Source organism: Oncorhynchus masou, chromosome 29, assembly GCF_036934945.1.
Source record: "Oncorhynchus masou masou isolate Uvic2021 chromosome 29, UVic_Omas_1.1, whole genome shotgun sequence".
Classification (NCBI taxonomy): Eukaryota; Metazoa; Chordata; class Actinopteri; order Salmoniformes; family Salmonidae; genus Oncorhynchus; species Oncorhynchus masou.
Window position 1 is genome coordinate 45223965 of NC_088240.1, and position 24658 is coordinate 45248622.

General features: G+C 41.5%; 1 protein-coding gene across 3 annotated transcripts in view; it reads right to left on the bottom strand.

The window, feature by feature from the left end:
* LOC135519910 (carboxy-terminal domain RNA polymerase II polypeptide A small phosphatase 1-like) overlaps positions 1-24658 on the bottom strand; it is a 56204-nt gene that overhangs the window by 29714 nt on the left and 1832 nt on the right. For 2 of the 3 annotated variants that reach the window (XR_010452317.1, XM_064945126.1), the window contains exon 2: positions 2067-2169. The exons of the other annotated variant lie outside the window; for it this stretch is intronic. Coding sequence is in view for 1 of the 2 variants with exons in the window: in XM_064945126.1 (XP_064801198.1) it covers positions 2067-2169 (103 nt within the window). In the remaining variant the exon portion in view is untranslated. The remainder of the gene's footprint in view (positions 1-2066; positions 2170-24658) is intronic. 3 annotated transcript variants of the gene reach the window in all.

Sequence of the window (24658 nt, forward strand, 5' to 3'; positions counted from 1 at the left end):
CTAGAGGCTTTACAAGTCATGAGGTTTGTGCGAAAACATGTGAAGGAACAGGGCAGGTGAACGCATGGGTGGGAAGAAACATCATGCTGCCTTCCATGTTAGCTCTTCTGATATTACACATTAGAGCACTTTAAATAGCACACCACGAGCAGCTGCTGACAGTGGTTAATGATGGGATTCTTTGTATATATAGCCTAGCACGCTCTCACTCCAGGCCATAAACGGAGGGGCAAAACAAAACCTTTTTGTGTTGGTATAGCAGTCGGGAAGAAATGGCTAGGCTTTGTGTTTACCCGGTGCAGCTAAAATGTATTTCAATTGGTCAGTAGTACCATAATAAATAAATACTTATTATTTAACCACTATATTAGTGGTTCAGTTCATTAAAGAAAAACAGAGACCCTTCAGATATTGCAGTTATATGAACTTGAGGCTGGAACTTGACACATACTGTCAGGGGCGCCGCCAGGGATTTTTGGGCCCCATGAAAATGTATCACATTGGGCCCCACCACCACAGGACACACAAACCATGTGCAATTGCTGTAACCACACACCTCCAGAACCCAATCGACCCAATCAAAGCTTTAAATAACTACCTTTGCAGGCTTGCAACTCTCTTGTAGTCCAATATTTACTGTACGATATTTACTGACAGTGAGCTGTGAAAATATAACACTGTGCAGACATGCATGCAGCATTCTGCATACAGTGGAATTCATTATTTGATCGAAGACTGATACCCTCTATAAGAAATGTGCTAAAGGCCATCTTTTACAGTCTAAATGTAATTTTAATGGTACAATTCTTGAATGTAATATTCTCTTAACATTAATGCATAACTTAAAATAAATATAACTTAAATATACATTAACCTCTTCAATTAAATTAACCTTATCATCTATAGAATGATATAACAAACAAAATAATAAAATCAGCAGCAGATTTTTGAACAAAATATACATACCGACTAGAAAATAAGCAGATGTAAAAGTGGAAATGAAAAATGGAAAACAAAATGGAAATAGACATGAAAAGGCCTGATGGTGGCACTAGAGGAAAGGTCAAGTGGTCAACAAATCAATAGGTTTCTTTCACTTGGCGTCTTGAATGTGCACAACACATTTTATGGCAATCCAGCCATTACTTTGAGGTATATCTTGTTCTCAGTCTCAGTCAGCCTGTGGGCATCATGTGTGTAGTGATCCAATATCCATAGCCATGCCATTTAACAGTTATCACTGGCCCTTGCTCAGCCTTACTCACCAAGGGCCCAGCGCGGAGCCTTCTTGCTAGCAAAGTCATTCATTGATCAAGTCTTTAAAGTCCAGCTTTCTAGCTAACTGACTTTCAATGGACAGCATGGCAAGACTGCAAAGCCTGTCCTGGGACATAGCGGACCTCCAATAAGTTTATCAGTTTTAGCTCACTGAAAGCTCTCTCGCCACCAGCAACAGTCACTTGCAGTGTGCAAAATATACGTAAAGCAATACACACTTCTCCAAAAATGCTTTGCAGCTGCATCTTACAAATTGCATTCAGGGGACCAAGAGGGGATAACTTAGGGGGAAAGGTGGTAGCATATACAGTGTTCAGGTATCTTACTTAATTTTGAAGCTCAGGTGTAAGATCTCTGGAATACTTAATGATCAGTGGTTGGCACACTGAAGGGACTTTATCCTCACTAATCTGCCCAACTTTTAGAACAGCAGAAAGTTCTTCTACATGTTTTGCAGTGGTGTGGAACCTAGTGTCCAAGTCACTTATGATGTTGTCCATAGCAGTAAAAAGACTGTTCTGAAACACCCACCGTTGCTGAACTGTCCTGAGCTGTCTCCTATTGAGAGGTTTCATCATGGAGTTTCTTCCTTTTCCTCTGGAGGCTGTGTTCCTTGCTAAATTGAGGTACAACATCCAATTGCGTAGCAATCAGTGTTGCACATCAGACATGAGAGACTCCCATCCATCTCTAAGAGCCTGCATCTCTTCCTTTAATGCTCTGATACTGCCTACCTCTGTGTCAAGTGACTGGAGAATCACATTCCTGTCCCCAATGCATTGCAGTACCTGCAATTATGCCAACTGATATGTCATTCAACACAATGCTGCTCACATCCTTCTTCAGTTGGGAGTAGGGCTGGTTCAGGGGTATGGGGATGGGGAGACAGGGCTGCAGAAACAAGAAAAGAAAAAGAAACCATTTGTTTTATTAGTAGACTCAGCAAAAAAAGAAACGTCATCTTACTGTCAACTGCATATATTTTCAACAAGCTTTGTGTGGGTTTGTGCCCATAGGCAACGTTGTTGCCGGTGATGTCTAGTGAGGACCTGCCTTACAACAGGGCTACAAGCCCTCAGTCCAGCCTCTCTCAGCCTATTGCGGACAGTCTGAGCACTGATGGATGGATTGTGCATTCCTGATGTAACTCAGGCAGCTGTTGTTGCCATCCTGTACCTGTCCCTCAGGTGTGATGTTCAGATGTACCGATCCTGTGCAGGTGTTGTTACACGTGGTCTGCCACTGCGAGGACGATCAGCTGTCCATCCTGTCTCAGGCATCTCACAGTATGGACATTGCAATGTATTGCCCTGGCCACATCTGCAGTCCTCATGCCTCCTTGCAGCATGCCTAAGACACGTTCACGCAGAAGTGCAGGGACCTGGGCATCTTTCTTTTGGTGTTTTTCAGAGTCAGTAGAAAGGCCTCTTTAGTGTCCTAAGTTTTCATAACTGTGACCTTAATTGCCTACCGTCTGTAAGCTGTTAGTGTCTTAACGACCGTTTCACAGGTGCATGTTCATTAATTGTTTATGGTTCATTTAACAAGCATGGGAAACAGTGTTTAAACCCTTTACAATGAAGATCTGTGAAGTTATTTGGATTTTTACGAATGATCTTTGAAAGACAGGGTCCTGAAAAAGGGACGTTGTCAGTAAAATATTATTGATGATAGTTTATTACCTTAATGTTGAAAAATGTTTACCTAATATTCTAATATTGTTTTTAGGTCCCCTGTCAGTCACAGGCCCTTAGAATCATTCTACCCCCCCCCCCTCCATACGGCACCCCTGCATACTGTACAGTGTGACCCCTCTATTCCATTGCTCGCACCCAGTCTCCCAGGAGGCTAAGCCACTGATAATGAGGTTACAGCTTTTACAAGGGGGGAGTGGTACGAGGGCCAGGTCAGCAAGTTTTAGCCTACTGAGTTAAAAGTGGCTTATCTAGGGTCTCTTTCAGGCATGCCTCTGCTTCTATTTCAATCCAGACAGAGATAGGCCCACTCCGAGTCTGACTTTATCGCCTCAACACAAGATACACTGTTAGAGTCCATTACAGTGCATTACAGTGACGTCAGAAAGTATTAACACCCTTTTAATGACTGATTTTTTTTATTTTTTTATTGGTCAGTGGCCTACACACAATACCCCTATTATTGTGTTTTTGAAACCACATCGTTATGGCAATCCTAAATGAGTTCAGGAGTAAAACTTAGCTTATTAACAAGTCACATAATAAGTTGCATTGACTCACTCTGTGTGCAATAATAGTGTTTAACATGATTTTTGAATGACAACCTCATATCTGTACCCCACACACACAATTATCAATTATCAACCTAACAATGATCTGTTAGGTTCCACAGTCAAGCAGTGAATTTCAAACACAGATTCAACCACAAAGACCAGGGAGGTTTTCCAATGCAGATGGGTAGAAAAATACAGACATTGAATAACCCATTGAGCATGGTGAAGTTATTAATTACACTTTGGATGGTGTATCATTACACCCAGTCACTACAAAAATTAAGGTGCCTTTCCTAACTCAGTTGCCGGAGAGGAAAGAAACAGTTCAGGGATTTCACCATGAGGCCAATTGTGATTTTAAAACAGTTACAGAGTTTAAAGGCTGTGTTAGGAGAAAATTGAAGATGGATCAACAACATTGTAGTTATGCCACGATACTAACCTAGTTGACACACTGAATAAAAATATTCCCAAACATGCATCCTGTTTGCAACAAGGAACTAAAGTTATACTGCCCCCCAAAAATATATTTGCAATTGTTCAGAACAGGGGAATGGAGCTAAGCACAGGCAAAATCCTAGAAGCAAACCTTGGTTGAGTCACTGGGAGAAATGTGGTTCAGTCTGCTTTCCACCAGACACTCGGGAGATTAATTCACCTTTCAGCAGAACAATAACCTAAATCACAAGGCCAAATCTACACCAGAGTTGCTTATCAATAAGACAGTGAATGTTCATGAGTGGCCCAGTTACAGTTTTGACTGAAATCAACTTAATCTATGGAAAGACCTGCAAATGGTTGTCTAGTAATGATCAATTTCATCCAATTTGACAGAGGTTGAAGAATTTAGAAAATAATAAATGGGCAAATGTTGCACAATCCAGGTGTGGAAAGCTCTTAGAGACTTACCCATAACGACTCACAGTTGTAATCACTGCCAAATGTGCTTCTACAAAGTATTGACTCAGAAGTGTGAATACTTAAATGAGATATTTTTGTATTTCATTTTCAATACACATCTCTACAACTCAGTCACCTCCAAAATTATTGGCTCCCTTGATATAGATTAGCAAAAAAGACTGCATGAAATCAATAATACCAAGCTATATTGTATGCAAAAAAGTGTAAAACAATATTATTCATACTAACACAATTTCTCAGAGAAAGAGATTATAATAATAATACTTTCCCCCCAAAAAAGACGTATAACAAATATTAGCACCCATGAATAATCTTATGAATAAAATCATAAAAAAATGATCTGCATTGACAATCTACTTTTTTTTAAAGTTAATCTAATTTAAAGGAACTGTATTTTGGCCTTCCATGGCTTTCTGTTTCACAAATTTAAATCCCCTTGTCATCAATCACTATGGGGAAAGGCCAAGAACTTACAAAATGAAAAGAGACAAATGGTTGTTGACTTTCATAAAATCAGACAATGGGTACTAAATACAGTTGAAGTCAGAAGTTTACATACACTTAGGTTGGAGTCATTAAAACTAGTTTTTCAACCACTACACGCATTTCTTGTTAACAAACTATAGTTTGGCAAGTCGGTTAGGACATCTACGGTCTCATTTTTCCAACAATTGTTTACAGACAGACTATTTCACTTATAATTCACTGTATCACAACTCCAGTGGGTCAGAAGTTTACATACACTTAGTTGACTGTGCCATTAAACAGCTGGGAAAATTCCAGAAAATTATGTCATGGTGTCACGAATCCCGCCAAAGATGGTGCCACTTCCTGTTCGGGCGGCGCTCGGCGGTCATCGTCGCCGGCCTACTAGCTGCCATCAATCCCCTTTTCTGTTTCATTTAGTTGTGTCTGATTAGTTGCGCCTGTTTCGTGTTTAGGTTTTGGTTGTGGGCTATTTAAACCCAGTAGGCCCGTTGGCTTTTGTGCGGGCTTGTTTTTCTGTTTATGGTGTGTGATTATTTTGTAGGATTCATTTTCCCAATCAGTTTCGTCTTGTTTGTTTGGACTGGGTCTTTACACGCACTTGTGTGTGTGGCGTGACCGTCTCTCTGTTTTTTTTGGAAAATAAAGATCCACATCTTTTGAAGTAACCTGCTCTCTGCAACTGACTCCTCCACCCACTACTTATAGAAGTCGTGACACATGGCTTTAGAAGCTTCTGATAAGCTAATTGACATCATTGAGTCAATTGGAGGTGTACCTGTGGATGTATTTCAAGGCCTACCTTCAAACTCAGTGCCTCTTTGCTTGACATCATGGGAAAAGCAAAATAAATCAGCCGAGACCTCAGAAAAAAACTTGGAGACCTCCACAAGTTTGGTTCATTCTTGGGAGCAATTTCCAAATGCCTGAAGGTACTACGTTCATCTGTACAAACAATAGTAAGCAAGTAAAAACACCATAAGACCATGCAGCCGTCATACCACTCAGAAAGGTGACGCATTCTGTCTCTTAGAGACGAACATACTTTGCTGCGAAAGGTGCAAATCAATTCCTGAACAACAGCAAAGGACCTTGTGAAGATGCTGGAGGAAAAAGGTACAAAAGTATCTACGTCCACAGTAAAACAAGTCCTTTATCGACATAACCGGAAAGGCAGCTCAGCAAGGAAGAAGCCGCTGCTCCAATCCACCATAAAAAAGCCAGACTGCAGTTTGCAACTGCACATGGGGACAAATATCTTACTTTTTGGAGAAATGTCCTCTGGTCTGATGAAACAAATATAGAACTGTTTGGCCATAATGACCATCGTTATATTTGGAGGAAAAAGGGGGTGGTTTGAATGCCGAAGAACACCATCCCAACCGTGAAGCACAAGGGTGGCAGCATCATTTGCTGCAGGAGGGACTGGTGCACTTCACAAAATAGATGGCATCATGGTAGGTAGGACAATTATGTGGGAATAATGAAGCAACATCTCAAGACATCAGTCAGGAAGTTAAAGCTTGGCTGCAAATGGGTCTTCCAAATGGACAATGACATCAAGCATACTTCCAAAGTTGTGGCAAAATGGCTTAAGGACAACAAAGTCAAGGTATTGGAGTAGCCATCAAAAAAGCCCTGACCTCAACCCTGTAGAACATTTGGGCAGAACTGAAATAGCATGTGCGAGCAAGGAGGTCTACAAACCTGACTTAGCTACACCAGCTCTTTTTTTATATTTTATTTTTTATTTAACCAGGTAGGCTAGTTGAGAACAAGTTCTCATTTACAACTGCAACCTGGCCAAGATAAAGCAAAGCAGTGCGACACAAACAACAACACAGAGTTACACATGGAATAAACAAGCGTACCATCAATAACACAATAGAAAAATATATATATATACAATGTGTGCAAATGGCGTGAGGCGGTAAGGCAATAAATAGGCCATAGTAGCAAAGTAATTACAAATTAGCAAATTAACACTGGAGTGGTAGATGTGCAGATGATGATATGCAAGTAGAAATACTGGTGTGCAAAAAAGCAGAAAAGTAAGTAAAAACAATATGGGGGATGAGGTAGGTCACCCACTGTTCCTAGGCCGTTATTGAAAATAAGAATTTGTTCTTAACTGACTTGCCTGGTTAAATAAAGGTAAAATAAAAAAAGGTAGATTGGATGGGCTATTTCCAGATGGGCTATGTACAGCTGCAGCGATCGGTTAGCTGCTCAGATGGCTGATGTTTAACGTTTGTGACGGAAATACAAGTCTCCAGCTTCAGCGATTTTTGCAATTCATTCCAGTCATTGGCAGCAGAGAATTGGAAGGAAATGCGGCCAAAGGAGGTGTTGGCTTTGGGGATGAACAGTGAAATATATCTGCTGGAGTGCGTGATATGGGTGAGTGTTGTGATCGTGACCAGTGAGCTGAGATAAGGCAGAGCTTTACCTAGCATAGACTTATAGATGACCTGGAGCCAATGTGTCTGGTGACGAATATGTATTGAGGGCCAGCCGACTAGAGCATACAGATCGTAATGGTCGGTGGTACATGGGGCTATGGTGACAAAACGGATGGCACTGTTATAGACCGCATCCAGTTTGCTGAGTAGTAAATTTCATCGCCGAAGTCGAGGATCGGTAGGATAGTCAGTTTTACGAGGGTATGTTTTGCGACGTGAATGAAGGAGGCTTTGTTGCGAAATAGGAAGCCGATTCTAGATTTTATTTTGGTTTGGAGATGTTTAATATCAGTCTGGAAGGAGAGATTACAGTCTAACCAGACACCTAGGTATTTATAGTTGTCCACATATTCTAAGTCAGAACCGTCCAAAGTAGAGATTGCTAGCTGGGCGGGCGGAAACGGGTATCGAACGGTTGAAAAGCATGCATTTAGTAGAGGTGCGTAGAGGTGTATCAGAGACTCACCAGCAGCAAGAGCGACATCAATGATGTATACAGAGAAGAGAGTCGGCCCGAGAATTGAACCCTGTGACACCACCATAGAGACAGCCAGAGGTCTGGACAACAGGCCCTCCGATTTGACACACTGAACTCTATCAGAGAAGTAGTTAGTGAACCAGGTGAGGCAGTCATTTGAAAAACCAAGGCTGTTGAATCTGAAGATAAGAATGTGGTGATTGACAGAGTTGAAAGCCTTTGCCAGGTCGGTGAATACAGCTACAAAGTAATGTCTTTTATCGATGGCAGTTATGATGTCGTTTGATGTCGCATATCACGGAGGCTATTCCATGCTAATGCAGTACGCCACAGGATGTTTTTGTGCTGGTCAAGGGCAGTCAGGTCTGGAGTGAACCAAGGGCTATATCTGTTCCTGGTTCTACATTTTTTGAATGGGACATGCTTATGTAAGATGGTGAGGAAGGCACTTTTAAAGAATAACCAGGCATCCTCTACTGACGGGTTGAAGTCAATATCCTTCCAGGATACCTGGGCCAGGTAGATTAGAAAGGCTTGCACCCTTAAGTATTTTAGACTAGTCGTGATGGATTCGTAGGGTTCCGTGTATCAAAGGGGTCCAGTCCAATTGGCAAAATTGGTATAGTGGCCCAAGAAAGTGGCCGATGGATCTCTTCAGCTAACTAATATGCTCTAGACAGCTAGAAGGCCGCGGCTAGCAGGCTATCAAATTGGCATTCAGGGGACGTCACGATGTCGGAGCCAGTTGAATAACCCCCTTGGGCAGATTATGTCAGTAGTCCAGTCGTGAAGGAGTTCCGTACCGGCAGTAAAAGGGGTCTAGGCCAATTGACAAAATAGGTATTGTAGCCCCGGAGTGGATGATGGACCTCTTCAGCTCGCCGGAAGATGGGCCTAGCATGGGCTAGCTACAGGCTAACTGGTGCTTGCTTCGGGACAGAGATGTTAGCCAGGAGTAGCCACTCGGAATTGAAGCTAGCTAGCTGTGATGATCCAGGTGAAAAGGTTCAGAGCTTGCGATTGGAATCCAGGGAATGGGGAAAAAAATAGGTCCGGTATGCTCTGGTTTGAATCGCGCTGTCCAAATCGGCATGAGTTTTCCGAGCTACAGGTTAGCTGATGACTGCCAGCAGTGGTTAGCTGAATACTAGCTAGTAGCTAGTTAGCTGGCTAGCTTCTGTTGGGGGATTCCGGTTCAGAAGTAAAGAAAAATACCTTAGAAAAAAAGCAGATCCACACCACATTGGGTGAGGCGGGTGCAGGAGAGTATTTTGAAGTTGAGGTTTAGAAAAATATTTTTAAAAGATATGCGAAGAAAAATATATAAAAAAATATATACATGGAACACGACGAGACGCGGACAAAGAATTCTGACTGCTACGCCATCTTGGAAATGTTCAATGATGCTTCCTGCTTCAATTTTTGTTTGTAAGCGGGAATCAGAATTATGAATTATGGTCAGATTTGCCAAACGGAAGGCGAGGGAGAGCTTTGTACGCGTCTCTGTGTGTGGAGTAAAGGTGGTCTTGAGGTTTTTCCCTCTGGTTGCACATTTAACATGCTGATTAAAATTCTGAAAAACAGATTCTACAAAGTAGAATAATAGTGAAGACATCACAACTATGAAATAACACATATGGAATCATGTAGTAAACAAAAAAGTGTTTTCGAAGTAGCCACCCCTTTACCTTGATGACAACTTTTTACATTCTCTCAACCAGCTTCACCTGGAATGATTTTCCAACAGTCTTGAAGGAGTTCCCATACATGCTGAGCACTTGTTGACTGCTTTTCCATCATTCTGTAGTCCAACTCATCCCAAACCATCTCAATTGAGCTGAGGTTGGGTGATTGTGGAGGCCAGGTCATTTGATGCAGCACTCCATCAATCTCCTTCTTGGTGAAATAGTAGTTGCACAGCCTGGAGGTGTGTTGAGGCATTGTCCTGTTGAAAAACCAATAATAGTGGGACAAAGCATTTTGATTTGTTTAACACTTTTTTGGTTACTATATGATTCCATGTGTTATTTCATAGTTTTTATGACTTCACTATTATTCTACAAAGCAGAATATTGTAAAAATAAAGAAGAACCCTTGAATGAGTAGGTGTCAAAAGTTTGGGGTCACTTAGAAATGACCTTGTTTTTGAAAGAAAAGCACATTTTTTTGTCCAATAAAATAACATCAAATTGATCAGAAATACAGTGTGGACATTGTTAATGTTCCAAATGACAATTGTAGCTGGAAACGGCAGAGTTTTTATGGAATATCTACATATCTACAGAGGCCCATTATCAGCAACCATCACTCCTGTGTTCCAATGGCACGTTGTGTTACCTAATCCAAGTTTATAATTTTAAAAGGCTAATTGATCATTAGAAAACCCTTTTGCTATTATTTTAGCACAGCTGAAAACTGTCGTCCTGATTAAAGAAGCAATAAAACTGGCCCTGTTTAGACTAGTTGAGTATCTGGAGCAACAGCCTAAGTGGGTTCGATTACAGGATCAAAATGGCCAGAAACAAATAACTTTCTTCTGAAACTCTGCAGTCTATTCTTGTTCTCAGAAATAAAGGTTATTCCAAGCAAGAGATTGCCAAGAAACTGAAGATCGCGTACAACGCTGTGTACTACTCCCTTCACAGAACAGAGCAAACTGTTTCTAACCAGAATAGAAAGAGGAGTGGGAGGCCGCGGAGCAAGAGGACAAGTACATTAGAGTATCTAGTTTGAGAAACAGATGCCTCAACTGGCAGCTTCATTAAATAGTACCCACAAAAACACGTCTCAACGTCAACAGTGAAGAGGCGACTCCGGGATGCTGGCCTTCTAGGCAGAGTTGCAAAGAAAAAGCCATATCTCAGACTGGCTAATAAAAAGAAAACATTAAGATGGGCAAAAGAACACAGACACTGGACAGAGGACATCTGCCTAGAATTCTAGCATCGCGGAGTCGCCTTTTCACTGTTGACGTTGAGCCTGGTGTTTGTGGTTACTATTTAATGAAGCTGCCAGTTGAGGACTTGTGAGGCGTCTATCTACAATAGACCCCACCTCCATGCCAATAGGTTATTTGGAAGGGTTGCCATAAAAATAAAACACATTTATTGAGAGCAACCAACAAAAGGTTTGCGTTTTTCACCATCAATCTTTTTCTGGATGCAGCTCTGCAAGAGTGGTCACTAGCTGGCACAGCCACAGAATCATACAATCTGATTTTAAACCGAACCCTTAACCCTAACCTTTATCACACTGCTAATCATAATGATAATGATCATAAACACAGTTGCGTATATTCCCCCCCAAGCAGACACATCGACGGCCCTGAAAGAACTTCATTCGACTCTATGTAAACTGAAACCACATATCCTGAGGCTGCATTTATTGTAGCTGGGGATTTTAACAAAGCTAACCTGAAAACAAGGCTCCCTAAATTCTATCAGCATATCGAATGCTCAACCCGGACTGGCAAAACCCTGGATCATTGTTATTCTAACTTCCACGACGAATATAAGGCCCATTGGCGTTCCCTCCTTTCGGAAAAGCTGACCAGGACTCCATTTTGCTGCAATAGGCAGAAACTAAAACAGGAAGCATCCGCGCTCAGGTCTGTTCAATGCAAGATTGCTTCGATCACGTGGACTGGGAAATGTTCCGCATAGCGTCGAACAACAACATTGAGGACTCTCCTTCACTGCAGCCGAGGTGAGTAAAACATTTAAACGTGTTAACCCTCGCAAGGCTGCAGGCGGCATCCCCAGCCGCGCCCTCAGAGCATGCGCAGACCAGCTGGCTGGTGTGTTTACGGACATATTCAATCAATCAATATCCCAGGCACTCACTTCCGTCATCATGAAGTGCTTTGAGAGACAAGTCAAGGACCATATCACCTCCACCCTACCTGACACCTTAGACACACTCCAATTTGCTTACCGCCCAAATAGGTCCACAGACGATGCAATCTCAACCACACTGCACACTGCCCTAACCCATCTGAGAGAATCTTGTTCATCGACGACAGCTCGGCATTTAACACCATAGTACCCTCCAAGCTCGTCATCATTTATGATCATTATCATTATGAGACCCTGGGTCTCGACCCCACCCTGTGCAACTGAGTACTGGAATTCCTGACGGGCCGCCCCCAGGTGGTGAGGGTAGGCAACAACATCTCCACCCCGCTGATCCTCTACACTGGGGCCCCACAAGGGTGCGTTCTGAGCCCTCTCCTTTACTCCCTGTTCACCCACGACTGCGTGGCCACACACGCCTCCAACTTAATCATCAAGTTTGCGGACGACACAACAGTGGTAGGCTTGATTACCAACAACGACGAGATGGCCTACAGGGAGGAGGTGAGGGCCCTCGGAGTGTGGTGTCAGGAAAATAACCTCACACTCAACGTCAAAAAAACTAAGGAGATGATTGTGGACTTCAGGAAACAGCAGAGGGAACACCCCCCTATCCACATCGATGGAACAGTAGTGGAGAGGGTAGTCACAGACAGCATCGTGAAGAAGGCGCAGCAGCGCCTCTTCAACCTCAAGAGGCTGAAGAAATTGGCTTGTCACCAAAAGCACTCACAAACCTCTACAGATGCACAATCGAGAGCATCCTGGCGGGCTGTATCACCGCCTGGTACGGCAACTGCTCCGCCCACAACCGTAAGGCTCTCCAGAGGGTAGTGAGGTCTGCACAATTCATCACCGGGGGCAAACTACCTGCCCTCCAGGACACCTACACCAGCCGATGTTACAGGAAGGCCATAAAGATCATCAAGGACAACAACCACCCGAGCCACTGCCTGTTCACCCCGCTATCATCCAGAAGGCGAGGTCAGTACAGGTGCATCAAAGCTGGGACCGAGAGACTGAAAAACAGCTTCTATCTCAAGGCCATCAGACTGTTAAACAGCCAACACTAACATTGAGTGGCTGCTGCCAACACACTGACTCAACTCCAGCCACTTTAATAATGGGAATTGATGGGAAATTATGTAAAATATATCACTAGCCACTTTAAACAATGCTACCTACTATAATGTTTACATACCCTACATTATTCATCTCATATGTATACGTATATACTGTACTCTATATCATCTACCGCATCTTTATGTAATACATGTATCACTAGCCACTTTAACTATGCCACTTTGTTTACATACTCATCTCATATGTATATACTGTACTCAATACCATCTACTGTATCTTGCCTATGCTGCTCTGTACCATCACTCATTCACATATCTTTATGTACATATTCTTTATCCCCTTACCCTTGTGTGTATAAGACAGTAGTTTTGGAATTGTTATTTGGATTACTTGTTGGTTATTACTGCATTGTCGGAACTAGAAGCACAAGCATTTCGCTACACTCGCATTAACATCTGCTAACCATGTGTATGGGACAAATAAAATTTGATGTGATGATTTGATTTGATGAATATGCTGGTTCGGTGAACAAGTTTATTAGCAAGTGCATTGGTGATGTTGTACCCACAGCGTCTATTAAAACATTCCACAACCAGAAACCGTGGATTGACGGCAGCATTTGCGCAAATCTAAAAGCGCAAACCACTGCTTTTAATCAGGGCAAGGTGACCGGAAACATGACCAAATACAGTGTAGCTATTCCCTCCGCAAGGCAATCAAACAAGCTAAGCGTCAGTATAGAGATGTGGCAGGGTCTACAGTCAATCACGGACTACAAAAGAAAAACCAGCCCCGTCGCAGACCACGATGTCTTGCTCCCAGACAGACTAAACTTCTTTGCTCACTTTGAGGAGAATACAGTGCCACTGACACGGCCAGCTACCAAAACCTGTGGGCTCTCCTTCACTGCAGCCAACTCGAGTAAAACATTTAAACGTGTTAACCCTCGCAAGGCTGCAGGCCCAGACAGCATCCCCAGCCGCGTAGACCAGCTGGCTGGTGTGTTTACGGACATATTCAATCAATCCTTTCCCAATCTGCTGTTCAAACATGCTTCAAGAGGGCCACCATTGTTCCTGTTCCCAAGAAAGCTAAGGTAACTGAGCTCAACTCTAGCCACTCTAAAAATGGAAAAAGTGATGTAATAATTTTGTATCACTAGCCACTTTAAACAATGGCACTTTATATAATGTTTATATACCCTACATTACTCATCTCATATGTATATACTGTACTCTATACCATCTACTGCATCTTGCCTATTCTGTTCGGCCATCACTCATTCATATATTTTTATGTACATATTCTTATTCATTCCTTTACACTTGTGTGTATAAGGTAGTTGTTGTGAAATTGTTAGGTTAGATTGCTTGTTCGATATTACTGCATGGTCGGAACTAGAAACACAAGCATTTCGCTACACTCGCATTACCATCTGCTAACCATGTGTATGTGACAAATAAAATTTGATCTGATTTAACCCTAATCTTAAATTAAGACCTAAAAGCACGTTTTGATTTTCATGCATTTTTACAATTTCAGCCTATTTTGACTTTGCAGCTGGCCAAAGTGGAAATCACTCAGTTCTGTCTCCAGGACAAGACTCATGACAATAAACATCAACCTGCTTGGAACCGGGTGCTATGGTCAGATGAAATGAAAATAGAGCTCTTTGGCCACGCACACCAGGGGTGGGTTTGGCATCGAAAGATGGATGGGTATGCAGAAAATAACCTGATAGCGACTGTAAAATATGATTCAGAAAACTGTAATGTCCTCAGGGAGGCAATTCATTCTAAAGCAGTCATTACATATCACATAAAAAAATAGCAAAGGATGTTTACAAGCAAGTAGGCTGGGTAAGTGCAATTTCATATAAAAAAAATATAAAAAATAGGTGACATGTTAAAATGCAAGTGCTTAAGTGCAATTAGTCCAACATTTTGTTAAGCTGCAGAATTGCATTCGGAATTAAAAAGGGTACTTGGCCCTATTTAAAAAAAACTGGAATTCGGGGTGGAGTGGGTGGGAAGAGTCAACTCTATTTTATTTGCCTTCTGAAGGACTATGCCCAGGTAGAGGTCTATCCCATTATCTTTCCCAACCTATTTTTCAGTGCAACCTTGATATTCCCAAACCAGCAGATCAAGCAACAGAATGCTCTCAATGAATGATTTGACTATGATGGTTAGGTCCACTTTAAAAAAGTCCAGTTTCCGTAGGAAATACACTCTTTGGCCTTTCTTAAAAATAACGTCAGTCCACTGTTTCCCAGGACAGACTGTTGTGACCAGCCCAAGGTATTTGTACTCCTATACTACTTCGATGGGCTCCCCTGTTATTAGTGATGGTGTGTACATGGCATTGCTTCGAAAGACAATCACCATATCCTTTGTTGTTCATATGTTTAATTTTAGAAGGGATGACTCACACCAGACAGAAAAATCATCCAGAGCCAGTCCGTGCTCAGTCTCATCTCCTTCAAAGAGGCTGACCAAAGCAACTGAAGTAGTGCGCACCTCAGAGTGTGTTGCCAATTCGTACCTGCTGAGACCTATCAGTTAGGAAGTTGGTGATCCATGTGATAAGCATAGCATCAAATCTGAAGTCTCCTCTCAGTCTGTCCACGATGACAAACAAATTGTTTGTGTTAAATGCCGGGGAGAATTCTGCGAACGTGATAAGCACATGGGTTTTTCTGCCCTCCAAATGAAATAACACGAGATTTAAGATTGAGTGGATGGCATTATCTGTTCCTCTCTCCAACCGGTATGCAAATTGGAGGGAGTCAAGGATGCGTTTGGTGTTTATTTTATATATATTTGTTAGGGGTTAGGTCAGCTTTAATATTGCAGATAGATTGTGGCTTCCAGCAATGGAATTGCTGGCATCATTTCCAATCCCCCATACATGTTTTTGTAAATATATAGAGTGCATTCAGAAAGTATTCAGACCCCTTGACATTTTGTTACATTACAGCCATATTTTTTGATTAAATTGTTTCCCCCCTCATCAATGTACACACAATACCCCATAATGACAAAGCAAAAACAGGTTTTTAGAATTTTTTGTAAAACATATATTGTTTTTAATACTCCCTCGTGGGACGGATGAGCTAACGTAGGCTAACGTGAATAGCATCAGGTTGTAAGTAACAAGAACATTTCCCAGGACATAGACATATCTGATATTGGCAGAAAGCTTACATTTGTCACATGGAATGACGCTGGAGAGAAGAAGCAGGTACGGGGAGTAAAACATTTATTAAATGACAAACATGGAATGAGACAGGAACAGTGTCAGCATCCGGCTGAGGCAAGACGCCTGTCGATCCCGCTGCGGAGGAGAATCCAGAGGAGCGTGACGTGGGATGGGCGCCATCCGAACCAACCGGGGCAAGGAAACCTCTCGAGCCAGCTAGGGAGTGGAAGCCCAACGAGCTGGCTAGGCACCCCCGGTTCCATCGGCGGAGACCCAGAGCTGATGTCACCATACCAACCGGAACGCCATTATGCCCCGATGCTTCGTATTATGGCTGCTGCATTCTGTAACTTGGAATGACGCTGGAGAGACAAAGCAGGTGCTGGGAGTAAAACATTTTAAAAATGGACGAAAATGGAACGAGACAGGAACAGCATCAGCAAACAGGTAGCACATACAAAAGACAATCAATGCAGCACCTTGGAACAGAGCAAGGGAACTGACAAATATAGGGGAGGAAATAAACAGATGATGAGTGAGTACAGGTGAGTCTAATATCGCTGATGCACATGATGAGGGAAGGCAGGTGTGCGTAATAGATGATAGGAGTGAGTAATGCAGGGCAGCCTGGCATCCTCAAGCGCTGGGGGAGGGGGGGGGGAGCGGGAGCAGACGTGACAAAATCTAACTGCACTGTCCAATTTACAGTAGCTATTACAGTGAAATAATACCATGCTATTGTTTGAGGAGAGTGCACAGTTGCGAACTTGAAAATGTATTAATAAACCAATTCGGGACATGTGGGCAATCTTGACACAAAATTTTGAACAGAAATGCAAGAGTTCATTGGATCAGAATAAAACTGTGCACATACACTGCTGCAAATCTAAATGGCACCTGGGCTGGCATAACACATTATGGCCTTTCTTTTGCATTTCAAAGATGATATAATATTCTTTTACCTTTGTGTTATCTTTTAACACATCTAATGTGTCATATTCCCCTACAATATTTTAACATTTCCACAAACTTCAAAGTGTTTAGTTTGAAATGGTATCAAGAATATGCATATCCTTGCTACAGGCAGTTAGATTTAGGTATATTATTGTACGCGAAAATTTAAATAAAGAGGCGGATTCTTATGAGCATTTATACTGAAATATCAAATTTACAGTTGAAGTCGGAAGTTTACATACACTTAGGTTGGAGTCATTAAAACTCGTTTTTTCAACCACTACACAAATTTATTGTTAACAAACTATAGTTTTGGCAAGTCGGATAGGACATCTACTTTGTGCATGACACAAGTAATTTCTCAAACAATTGTTTACAGACAGATTATTTCACTTATAATTCACTGTATCACAATGCCAGTGGGTCAGACGTTTACATACACCAAGTTGATTGTGCCTTTAAACAGCTTGGAAAATTCCAGAAAATTATGGCATGGCTTTAGAAATGTCTGACAGGCTAATTGACATAATTTGAGTCAATTGGGGGTGTACCTGTGGATGTATTTCAAGGCCTACCTTCAAACTCAGTGCCTCTTTGCTTGACATCATGGGAAAAGCAAAAGAAATCAGCCCAAAAAATTTAGACCTCCACAAGTCTGGTTCATCCTTGGGACAATTTTCAAATGCCTGAAGGTACCACGTTCATCTGTACAAATAACAGTACGCAAGTATAAACACCATGGGACCACGCCGCCGTCATACTCATCAGGAAGGAGATGTGTTCTGTCTCCTAGAGATGAACGTACTGTGGTGCGAAAAGGGCAAATAAATCCAAGAACAACAGCAAAGGACCTCGTGAAGATGCTGGAGGAAAAAGGTACAAAAGTATCTACAGTATATCACAAAAGTGAGTACACCCCTCACATTTTTGTAAATATCTTTGTCATTATGGGTTATTATGTTTAGATTGATGAGGGAAAATGTTTGTTTAAACCATTTTAGAACAACGCTTTAACGTAAAAAATGTGGAAAAAGTCAAGGGGGCTGAATACTTTCCGAATGCACTGTATATAAAATACACATATAAAACAAAGATTTTGTAGAAAAATTTAAATATAAAACTTAAGATTTGAATTCAGCATTCTTTTGAGTATCATTTCATAAACCATGTGCCATGGAATCGGTACATCGAAAATCTCTTCCCAACTATTTTGCTATCATTTTGGCACAGCTGTAAAAATGTATTTAAATGAAACTTGTATACTTTTTTATTCATCACAAGTTTTTTACTTTCTTCCCTTTCCACTTGCCTCTTCCATTTTAGCGGTAATGCAGTAATTAGTTGGTTGTAATTTTGAGTAGAGCAGACATTTCCATATATTTATGTTAGCTGCATGTGTGAGATAACACCACCAGTCCCATTTATGACTGGTATAATATAATATATATGATATAATATTATACCTTTTTAAGCATGTTTTCCCAAAATATATATTTTTTTATTCATTAGTAGATTTGAGTTTAACCATAGTATTTATTGTAATATTTGTTCTGTCTTTTCTGGTAGATTAAACTGAAATTGCAACCAACTTTCTATGGCTTATTTAAAAATAGCAATATTTTGGAAAGCATTTCATTTTCAAATAACCTAAAGTGGGAGGTTGTAATCTGAATGAAGGGAAAAGGGACATTATTGAACATGTGGTGAGACATTCCTACTAATCTGCTAGAGAACCAGTTTGGATTTAAATGTAACTTTTAAATGACATAAGCCTTCAATGAGAGGTCTAATGTTTTAATATTTAATAATTTGAATCAAAATTGAATATTTTTTGCTCATTTAATTTAAAAAAACAAGTCGCTAGATGTAGGCAAGGCCACAAGCAAATAGGTAAACTGGGATATGACTAAAGAGACAATCAGGGTAATTTTTCCACAAATAGACAGATCTTTTCCTTTTCATGGTAGCAAGATCTTATCGATTTTTGCTACCTTTCTATTAACATTTATAGGAGTGAGATCATTTATTCATTTCACCATCAGACGATTTTATTGGTAAACTATATGGTAATGTAAAAGTTGTATTTTTCTGTGATCCAACATGTAACATAAAACAATTATTATATTTTTTTGTAATCCAGAGAGGTTAGAAAAAGTATGTAGATCATCTATGAGGTAGTTGAGGGACCCAAATTGTGGATTTAAAAGAAAACATGAATCATCATCATACAATGACCCCATCGTTTTTAAACCCTTGATTTCTAGGCCCTTGATACTATTGTTGGATCTGATTTTAATAGCTGACATGTTCGGTGGTGTTGATTATATACATTACATTTACATTTAAGGCCTTAATGATCTTTTCAAGAGATTTAATCAAGAGAGAGGTAAGAGCGACAGGTCTGTAGTCATTTGATGCAGATGGATGAGGAGTTTTTGGGACAGGTACAATACATTTTTTTCACAAAGATTGTAAATTCAATGTATCCAGGGACCGCTGGAAAAGAGCAGAAGACACCGCTTAGCTGAGTGGAACAGTGTTTCAGGACATGAACACTTAAGTTATCAGGCACCGGGCTCTTTTGTGCTCGTTGTATGAATTCCTCATTGATGACAAGCACACTGTTGGTTGCCATGACGTCCTCCTCTTGACAGGCCGGGGGACCGTGTGCGCCACCTGCTTCAAAGCGGGTGAAGAACTTGTTCAGTTTCAGTGGATTCCCGGAGACAAACACATTCAATATAGGCAGATATCACAGATATTACATTCATCATCTCGGTTCAGGTCAGCTGAGGATTCTTCAAATACACTCCAGGTAGCACAAGCAAAACATCCTTGCAATTTAGCAATACTGTCATTGTCCCACGCCTGTATTTGTTTTTCCACCACCTCCTTTTTGAGTAACTGTCTATAAGTTGGTTGGAGACCATGTTTGACCAACTGCATTGAGAATGTTGGCTCTTGGATGGATATAAACAACTGTAAGAAAAAGGTGGAGTAATTCACAGGGAAGGTAGAACGGGCACAGTGACACGGACAGTACATCTATATCAAGAGTGCATTTTTTTTCTCTCATGACAATTGTAGTTTTACACCATCGGTCATTGATCAGCACACAGACTCCCATCCATGCTCCTTACAAGTAGCGTCACTGTCTCTGTCCATACGGGTAATAGTGAATCCGTCAGCGGTGACTTCAGAGTCGGGCACAGCCTCCGACAGCCAAGTTTTGGAAAAGGTCATCACACAGACCTCCCTGTATTCATATATACTGAACAAAAATATAAACACAACATTCTCTGGCAACAGCTCTGGTGGACATTCCTGCAGTCAGCATGCCAATTGTATGGTCCCTCAAAACTTGAGACATCTGTGGCATTGTGTTGTGTGACAAAACTGCACATTTTAGAGTTGCCTTTTATTGTCCCCAACACAAGCTGCACCTGTGTAATGATCATGCTGTTTAATGAGTTTCTTGATAATCCATCCACCTGATAGGTGTGGCGTAACTTGGCAAAGGAGAAATGCTCAGTAACAGGGATGTAAACATATGAGTGTACAAAATCCCTTAAGTGATTGGACATTGGAGAGCAGGAAGCGTGAATCTTTGTTTTATTCCTCCTCAACCACTGCCGCACACTGTCTTTCCTTCCCCTTTTTCTCTTTGTTCTTAGTAGTCATTTGCCCGGGTTGTTTTGTCTCACAATCTCTGCAGGTAGTCTAGTGGTTTGAGGGGCAGCTGGGAGCCTACTGTTGTTAGAGCGTTGGGCCAGTAACCGAAAGTTTGTTGGATCGAATCCCCGAGCTGACAAGGTAAAAATCTGTCATTCTGCCCCTGAACAAGGCAGTTAACTCACTGTTCCCAGGTAGGCTGTCATTGTAAATAAGAAGTTGTTCTTAACTGACTTGCCTAGTAAAATAAAGGTTAAATTAAAATATAAAAAAATGTCCCCCTTGATCCATTCTTCTGAATACGAGTTGTTACATTGTATAGCGAATGTGTGATTCTGCCAACTTTCTTGAAAGATTTTAGATTTTTATTTGATTTATATTAATTTTCCCATTTTTTGAGTATGCAATAGAGAGCAATAGTACTGGCGTCTTTTTGTAGGCACTAACTCCCCATGTTTCGTCGGACAAATCCTATGGGAAAAGGTGTGTTTTTTTGTAGGGTTTTTGTATAAACGTCGAAAATAAGGTCTGTCGTAAACACAGGCTTAGGATATCTTGTTCTATGAGATAATCTTCATCAGTTTACGTAATATTTTGTGTATTTTTAAGCATTTCTATAATAAAAAAAGCACACAAAGGCTTTATAATTCCTTAAGGTCATGTTCAGTGACTAATATCATCTCATAGCACAAAATATATAAGATCTCCTAAGCCTGTGTTAACCTCAGACCTTATTTTCAATGTTTATCCCAAACCCTTTTCTTTCCCCATTCATTTTCTCCATAGGAATGGCTGATCGAACCAGTGGTTTCTGTTTTTTTGGTGAGTTCTATAGCTCGTATTTGTATAATTTATTTTATATAGTCTTTTTGCTCATCTTTATCAAGTGTGCCCATAGTTTTAAAGGTGCCTGTATTTGATTTTCTGCAAGGTTTACAGATCACACCACTATCTGAGACGTCTTCACACTTGGTTAAAAGTTGTGTGAAGTGACAGGGCCCAGCAATAACCCCCTTTCCTCAACCTTGGCCCCTCTCTCCTGGAATACAGCCACAGCCACACAACCTTTAGCCAAGAGGCAGTAAACCAATAGAAGACGAGAGAAGGCACTCAGAGCCATCTTGGAGTATACGCCACCTCTATCTAGATTGTATTTCACAACAAAGTGAACACAGAGAGGCAGCCATGCAGCCCTTGGCGCACCCAGAGCTCAAATGATCCACAAGAGGGTGTAGGAACAGTCTCACTATAATGACTGTTAGCGTACATGTCAGATGTCACTTGTTAAATCCACTTCAATAAGTGTAGATGAAGGGGAAGAGACAGATTAAAGAAAGATTTTTAAGCCTTGAGACTATTGAGACATGGGCTGTGTTTGTGTGCCATTCAGAGTGTGAATGGGCAAGACAAAATATTTAATTGCCTTTGAACGGGGTATGGTAGTAGGTGCCAGGCACACCGGTTTGATTGTGTCAAGAACTGTAACGCTGCTGGGTTTTTCACGCTCAACAGTTTCCCGAATGAATCAAGAATGATGCACAACCAAAAGGACATCCAGCCAACTTGACACAACTATGGGACGCATTGGAGTCAACATCCCTGTGGAATGCTTTCGACACCTTGTAGAGTCCATGCCCAATGAATTGAGGCTGATCTGATGGCAAAAAGGGGTGCAACTCAATATTAGGAATATTTTGTACACTCGGTATATAGCAGGTGTTTAAAGTTATGTGAGCAGTGCACAAGAATAGAGACCAACTCAGCACCAGCAGCCCCAAAACAAACATCAGATTCAGAATTAAAACACCAAATTCACCAAATTATGGTGGAAAATAAGTATTTGGTCAATAACAAAAGTTTATCTCAAAACTTTGTTATATACCCTTTATTGGCAATGACAGAGGTCAAACTTTTTCTGTAAGTCTTCACAAGGTTTTCACGCACTGTTGCTGGTATTTTGGCCTATTCCTCCTCTAGAGCAGTGGTGTTTTGGGGCTGTGGCTGGGCAAAACGGACTTTCAACTCCCTCCAAAGATTTTCTATTGGGTTGAGATCTGGAGACTGGCTAGGCCACTCCAAGACCTTGAAATGCTTCTTACGAAGCCACTCCTTCGTTGCCCGGGCGGTGTGTTTGGGATCATTGTCATGCTGAAAGACCCAGCCACGTTTCATCTTCAATGCCCTTGCTGATGGAAGGAGGTTTTCACTCAAAATCTCACGATACATGGCCCCATTCATTCTTTCCTTTACACGGATCAGTCGTCCTGGTCCCTTAAAAGAAAAACAGCCCCAAAGCAGGATGTTTCCACCCCCATGCTTCACAGTAGGTATGATGTTCTTTGGATGCAACTCAGCATTCTTTGTCCACCAAACACGACGAGTTGAGTTTTTACCAAGACGTTCTATTTCGGTTTCATCTGACCATATGATATTCTCCCAATCTTCTTCTGGATCATCCAAATGCTCTTTAGCAAACTTCAGATGGGCCTGGACATGTACTCGCTTAAGCAGGGGGACACATCTGGCACTGCAGGATTTGAGTCCCTGACGGCTTTGTTACTTTGGTCCCAGCTCTCTGCAGGTCATTCACTAGGTCCCCCCGTGTGGTTCTGGGATTTTTGCTCACCGTTCTTGTGATCATTTTGACCCCACGGGGTGAGATCTTGCGTGGTGCCCCATATCGAGGGAGATTATCAGTGGTCTTGTATGTCTTCCATTTCCTAATAATTGCTCCCCCCACAGTTTATTTTTTCAAACCAACCTGCTTACCTATTGCAGATTCAGTCTTCCCAGCCTGGTGCAGGTCTACAATTTTGTTTCTGGTGTCCTTTGACAGCTCTTTGGTCTTGGCCATAGTGGAGTTTTGCCCCACTGTAGCTGAATCAGTCAGGTGGTAGTGTTCATTGGAACAAAAACCTGCACACACTGAAACATACTGAATGTGCAGATATAAATGTAATTAATAGAGATAACCCTGTTCTAGACAATGTTCTGCAGCGCTGTACCTTCTTAAACAGTCCCCCGCTGTAACCAGTTTAAATGTACATTGCTCCAACAGGATGTCTGTAGGGCTTGGCAGCAGAACTGTACACATAATTATAATTAACATACTGTTGATCAGCCCGCATTACTGCAACATTAAAGACTAGCCTATGCTGAAGGGTAGGACACCAAAAGCACATTAATTATTTACTATAAATATCAACGTCTCCACCAAAAGACAGCTTGTGTAACTCAGGCAGTTGTTGTTGCCTTCCTGTACCTGTTCCGCAGGTGTGATGTTCGGATGTACTGATCCTGTGCAGGTGTTGTTACCCGTGATCTGCCACTGCGAGGACGATCAGCTGTCCGTCCTGTCTCCTTGCAGCGTTGTCTTAGGTGTCTCACAGTACGGACATTGCAATTTATTGCCCGGGCCACATCTGCAGTCCTCATGCCTCCTAGCAGCATGCCTAAGGCACGTTCACGCAGATGAGCAGCGACCCTGAGCATCTTTCTTTTGGTGTTTTTCAGAGTCAGTAGTACGGCCTCTTTCATGTCCTATATTTTCATAACATAATTGCCTACCGTGTCTTAGCGACCGTTCCACAGGTACATGTTCAATGAACCATACACAATTAACTAACAAGCATGGGAAACCGTGTTTAAACCCTTTACAATGAAGTTCTGTGAAGTTATTTGGATTTTTACGAATTATCTTTGAAAGACAGTGTCTTGAGAAGGGGACGTTTCTTTTTTTGCTGCGTTTACATAACAAGCCACACTTCAATGCAGAGAATAAGAGATGAGCAAAGAGCATAAAAGTAAATGCAGAGTACAACATTTTTTGTCGGAATAATAATAACACTTTCCTGTTTATAGAAATACAGATCAGTGGATGGAGTATAACCTCTGTCAAGCCTGGGAGCTTTGACTACTGACTCTGCCCAGAGGCCCGGGCTTATGTGGCACAGACTGTTAGATGACTTATTCTGCATCATGGTTCGAGTCTCTGTTGTAGTTTTGTCTTCCGCTACATTGGTGG